The 5,642-nt window shown below is 38.5% G+C and overlaps 1 protein-coding gene across 1 annotated transcript in view; it reads left to right on the top strand.

Annotated features, from left to right (window-relative positions):
- The window catches only part of BTRC (beta-transducin repeat containing E3 ubiquitin protein ligase), a 134,387-nt gene extending 129,191 nt beyond the window's left edge, over positions 1-5,196 (top strand). Inside the window, exon 13 of the mRNA XM_007939937.2 lies at positions 5,035-5,196. Within this exon, the coding sequence (XP_007938128.2) occupies positions 5,035-5,196 (162 nt within the window). The remainder of the gene's footprint in view (positions 1-5,034) is intronic.
- The last annotated feature ends 446 nt before the right edge of the window (positions 5,197-5,642 follow it).

The following is a 5,642-nucleotide window of genomic DNA, read 5'->3' as shown; positions in this document are numbered from 1 at the left end:
AGAAGGCTGGTGGTTCAAACCCACCAGCCACTCCTTGGAAGGAAGATAGGGCAATCTACTTCCATAGTAATACCACCTCGGAAACCCAAGGAGGGGTCGCTATGAGTCAGGTCTGACTTGACAGCACATAACAACAACAGCAACATGTGTTGTAAGAGTAGAACTGCCTTGTAGGATTTTCTCAGCTGGAATCTTTACAGGAACAGATTGCTAGGCCTGTTTTTCCCACAGTGCCACCGGGTGGATTTAAACTGCCAAACTTTTCAGCTACCCAGCCCAGCATAAATCATTTGTCCCACCCAATATGCATTTAATTAAAGTGTTAAAACTATTTACATTTCATGTAATTATCAATATTGTAATCTACCATCTCACTGTTTATTTTCTACTTTTTTCTTTGTTTTTCCCCAACCCAGTCCATGTTTTTCCTGCTTGTTTTGGATTATTTTTTCAGGATTTCATTTCATCTCCACTAGTTTGTTATTAGTTATATAGCACTCTTATTTTTTGAGGGCCTTATCTAGGGTTTACAATTTGTATCTTTAATTTTTTACAGTTTATTGTCAAATGATATTGTACCACTTCATGTATAATTAAGAAATTTATAAGCATGTATTTTCATTTCTTCTCTCTCATTCTTCATTCTGTTGTTGACATAGTTTTTGCTTCTACATATGTTATAATCCCTATAATACCTTGTTATTATTTTTGCTTTTAATAGTAAACTACTTTTTTCTTTTTCAATCAACTACCTTTTAAAGAAATTTTTTTTTAAGTAGTTTCTTTTGATTTATGTGCAGTTTCTGGTGCTCTTTGTTCTTTGTGTGGATCCAAGTTTCCATCGATACCATTCTCCTTCCGCTTAAGGAACTTCCCTTAACATTTTGTGTATTCAGGTACGCTAACAACAAATGCTCTCAGCTCTTGGTTGTCCAAAAAGCCTTAGTTTGCTTCATGTTTGAAAAATATGTTTGCTGGTTAAGAAATTCTAGGTTGACAGCTTCTTTCAATACTTTAATGACATCATTCTGTTTTCTTCTGGCTGGGTTTTTGACAAGAAACTTGAAGTCGTTCATCTTCATTCCTCTGTATGAAATGTCTTTTTCCTCTGGCTGCTTTTAAGATTTTCTCTTTATCACTTATTTGCAGCAGTTTGATTCTGATGTATCTTGGTGTGGTTGTTTTTATTTTTCCTGCTTGGGTCTTTTTGAGCTTTTAAGATCTATAAATTTGTTACAGTTGTTAGCAAATTGGGAAGCTTTTCAAACATTATTTCTAATGTCCTCTCTCCTCTTCTGAGACATCAGTTACACTTACTAGATAACTTGATAATTTTGTCCCATGGACCATTGAGACTTTGTTCATTTACGTGTGTGTGTATGCACACATATACACATACACACAGCCTTTTTTCTTTCTGTACCTCCTTTCAGATCATTTCTATTGCTATGTCTTTATGTTTAATATTCTTTTTTTCCCTACAGTAATTCCCTCTAGTGAATTATTCATTTCAGATACTGTATTTTTTATCTCTAGAAGTTCCATTTGGTTCTTTTTTGTCTTAAACTCTCTCTTCACTGTGTTCAGGTTTTCCTTTAAATGTGTAAACATACATATTATGTTATTATGTTTTTTATCTTCTAACCCCATCATCTCTGTCATTTCTGGGTCTGTTTCTGTTGTCTGATTTTTCTCCTTATTAAAGGCCACTGGTGCTGGATGTTGTGAATGTTAACATTATTGAGTGTTTGGATCTAGATTTTGTTGTTGTTGTTGTTGTTGTTATTTGCCATAGAGTTGGACCCAACTCTAGCGACCCCTCCTTGGGTTTCCAAGGCGGTATCACTACAGAAGTAGATTGCCCAGCCTTCCTTCCGAGGAGTGACTGGTGGGTTTGAACTGCCAGCCTTCTGGTTAGCAGTCAAGTGCCTCACGCACTATGCTACCAGATTTTGTAGACTTTCTTTTAAAGACTGGGTTTTGGTTTGTGTGGCAGTTACTTTCAGTTCAGGTTGATATACTCAAGGCTTGATTTATATACTTTATCGGGGCTGACGAACAGTAGTCTCTAGGGATAGTTTGGCCCTGCTTCTAAGTCATGGCCCTCCTGGGGTCCCTACTGAAGTGCGTGAGTGATCAACAAGAACTTTCTGTCTTGACTGATGAGAACACAGTGATTCTCATACCTGTGTGAGTTCTAAATACAAGTTTGCAGCTCCCTGCTTGTTTTTTGCCTGACCTCATGGAGTTTCATTCTGTATGTGCACATCTTAATATTTAGCAAAGATTCAAGGGGACTCCTATACAGATTTCTGGAGCTCTTTTTCTTCAGAGCTCCCTCTTTTTCATAACACAACCTCACATCTTTCAGCCACCTCAGTCTCTCTAAACTCCAATCTTTATCTCTTCAACTGAGCCAGACTACCATGCTTAAGTCCTGATGTGTTTTTAGGCAGACAGCTGAGGAGATAATAGAGCTCACCCCATTTGTTTCCCTTCCTTCAAGGATTATAATCCTATACTGTTTTTTGTCTCATGATTAAAAACAGTCACTTCATATATTTTGTCCAATTTGCTAGTTATTTAAGGTAGGATGGTAAATATTGTCTTTGTTACTCCATCACGGCCCTCAGTAAAATCTTACTGAGTAGGAATTAAGTTCTTTGGTGGACAATGTGCCCCCATTGGCATTAACAAGAAAGCTTCTGATACCATTTCATAAAATATATTTGGGATGAGGACAAGCTTCCACAGAAAATTAAATGGGCCAGATGCCAGTATATTAGGACAGGGTGGCTTCAGTTGATATTTATAGGGCATAAAAGTACAGAGTATATACAGCGTCCTGAGCGAGGTGAGGGGAAATAGTTACATTTTTCTGTAGCTCAACAGGTTAGTGGATCAATGCAGAAGGATTAAAAGAAAAAGAAAAAAAAGATAGCCAAATAGAGTCCCAAGAGCATTCACCTGGAGGTGCTAAGTCTGCCACCTCATCAAAACCCAAGGGTTTCTTTTTCTTAGCTAGAGTTTTGTTCATGAAATTTATTGTCTCATCAGAGTTTTAATATACAGTAGCTGTCGTTGGAATTCAGCTTGACTATACAAAACATCATGATTAATGTTTCCTAGAGTATTAATTTGTAAGATAGAAGCCAAAACAAGTAAGGCATATGTAAGAACAAAATTTTAAATACCTTTCTGATGTTTTCTGTCCTTCTTGACTTCAGTTTCAGATCTGTTACGTGATAATGGTTTAAGTAACATACTAAGTTGAAGTAGACTAGAGAGACATGGCAACTAATTGTAACATGTGATCCTGAATTGTGTTGTGAAGAAAACGAAGGGGAAATATTTGTTTGTTTATTTGTGCTATAAAAAACATTTACTACTGAGGCTTCTGACTGCATTTGAATGGGCTCTATGGGTTATGTGGTCTTGTTAATATTAATGTTAATTTCCTGTCTTTGATAGTGGTACTGTGGCTACAAAGGCATCTCCTTGTCTTTTAGGATATACACACTGAAGCATTTAAAAGTAATGGGCAGCCTTGTCTGAAACTTACTCTCAGTTTGGAGGGGTAGGGAGGACAAAGTATGTATGTGTGTAGAAAAAGAGAGACTGAGAATGATGGAGTGAATGTGCTGAAATGTTAACAGTTGGGGAATCTAGATAAAGAGTTCCTTATGCTCTTCTTGCAGCTTTTCTGTAGGCTTGAAATAGTACACAGTTAGTATGTCAGGTGGGTAGTAAGTTTTAAGAAGAAGTACCAGGGTAAGGGAGTAGAGAGTGATGAGGATGCTCTGTTTACATAATGGACTCAGGAAAGGTCTCTCTAATTGGGTGGTATTTGATCATGTGATAACAAGCTATTCAGTCAGCTGGGGAAAGAGTGATCCAGCCAGCGGGAACAGCAAGTGCAAAGGCCCTGAGGTGCTGAGGTATACTTCTGAAGTACAACAAGAAGCCACTATAATTGACATAGTGACCAAGAGGAAAGTGTTATGGCTGATGTCAGAGCAATAATGGAGGAACAGGGCAGATCATGGTAGGATCTTGAACACTATGTTAACAGCTATGTGTTTTACCCAAAGTAAGGTGGAGGAACATTGGAAGGTTTTAGAGCAAGAGTCACATGATCTGGTTTACATTTGGAAAAGATTATAATGGCGATGAAGCTGGGGGGCAGGGAGTAAAAGTTAAATTTACAGACAAATAAAAATAAGCACAATAAAAATACAAGCAAAAGATATGAGCAAAAAGATGTAGAGAGCAAATAACCCTGTGAAAAGATGTGCAACATTATTCGTCATTAAGGAAATGCAAATCAAAGCTATAATGACACCACTACACGTCTCTTAGAATGACTGTAATTTAAAAAACTGATAATAACCCAGCACTGGCAAGGATCAGAGCAGCTGGCACCTTCACATTGCTGGTGAGAAGGCAGAAGTGGTCGCACCACTTCAGAACACAGTTTGGTGGTTTCTTATCAGGTTAAGCATACGTTTACCATAGGACTCAGCCGTCCACTGCTAGGTCTGTATGCCAGAGAAATGAAAACCTGTGACCACACAGAGATCTAATATAACTGTTTATAGTAGCTTTATTCATAATTGGGAACAATTCAAATGTCCATTAACTAGTGAATGAATAAAGAACAGTGGTAAATCTGTACAGTTGAATATTACTCAGCTATAAAAAGGAATGAGTCAGTGATCCACACAGCAGCATGGATGAACCTCAGGTATACTGAGTGAAAAGCACCAGACTCGACACCCAACACACATGGACTCCTTTTGACATAATGCTGGATTTGTGACCTTTTGCTTTTGAGCAGTTCAAATTCTTATCTTTTGTCATTCTGCCTGTTGCTACCAATATGAGAAGGATCAAGTAAGTAGTATCTTCCTAAAAAGTATGAGCCATATTTTCTGGAAATACAAAGTAAAAAAAAAAAAAAAAATCTGTAGGTCCCTGAGGAAAGGTCCTATAATCAGATGTAACATGAAAATTTTGTTTCTTCTTTTTCTTCAGGAGCATTCCGGAAGAGTTTTCCGACTCCAGTTTGATGAATTCCAGATTGTCAGTAGTTCACATGATGACACAATCCTCATCTGGGACTTCCTAAATGATCCAGCTGCCCAGGCTGAGCCCCCCCGTTCCCCGTCTCGAACATACACCTATATCTCCAGATAAATAATCATACACTGACCTCATACTTGCCCAGGTATGAAAAAGAATTGTGTCCATAGCACTAGGGGTGGGAGATGGAATATCGGCTGGGAGGTATTAGTAGGTCAGTGAGCCCTCCTGTGCACACTACCTCAGCAGAGCCTGAAAAACAGGCCAGACGCACGGCATGAAGACGACGCTGGGGCTGCCAGGTTAGGTGCTGCCTTTCGTCAAGGGAGCTAGCTAACCTCCGTTCTTGATGACTCTGGGGTCCTGTGTGTGTGCTGGAGCTCATCTAATAGAATTGTTATGAAAATAAAATGAGATTTCAATCACTTTGAAAACTAAGGGTAGTGACCCTAAAGCCTGTGATTTTGGTAGTTCCCAGATCAAACTAGTACTTACAATAGAGCCCTTTTGAACCAAGTAAGGAGCTCTGGTGGCGTAATGGATAAGGCATTTGGCTGCTG

The sequence above is a fragment of the Orycteropus afer genome, unplaced genomic scaffold (genome assembly GCF_000298275.1).
Source record: "Orycteropus afer afer isolate SDZICR_OR568_19922 unplaced genomic scaffold, OryAfe1.0 scaffold00064, whole genome shotgun sequence".
Lineage (NCBI taxonomy): Eukaryota > Metazoa > Chordata > Mammalia > Tubulidentata > Orycteropodidae > Orycteropus > Orycteropus afer.
The sequence above is the reverse complement of the archived record's forward strand: the minus strand, read 5'-3'. Positions and strand labels throughout refer to the sequence as shown.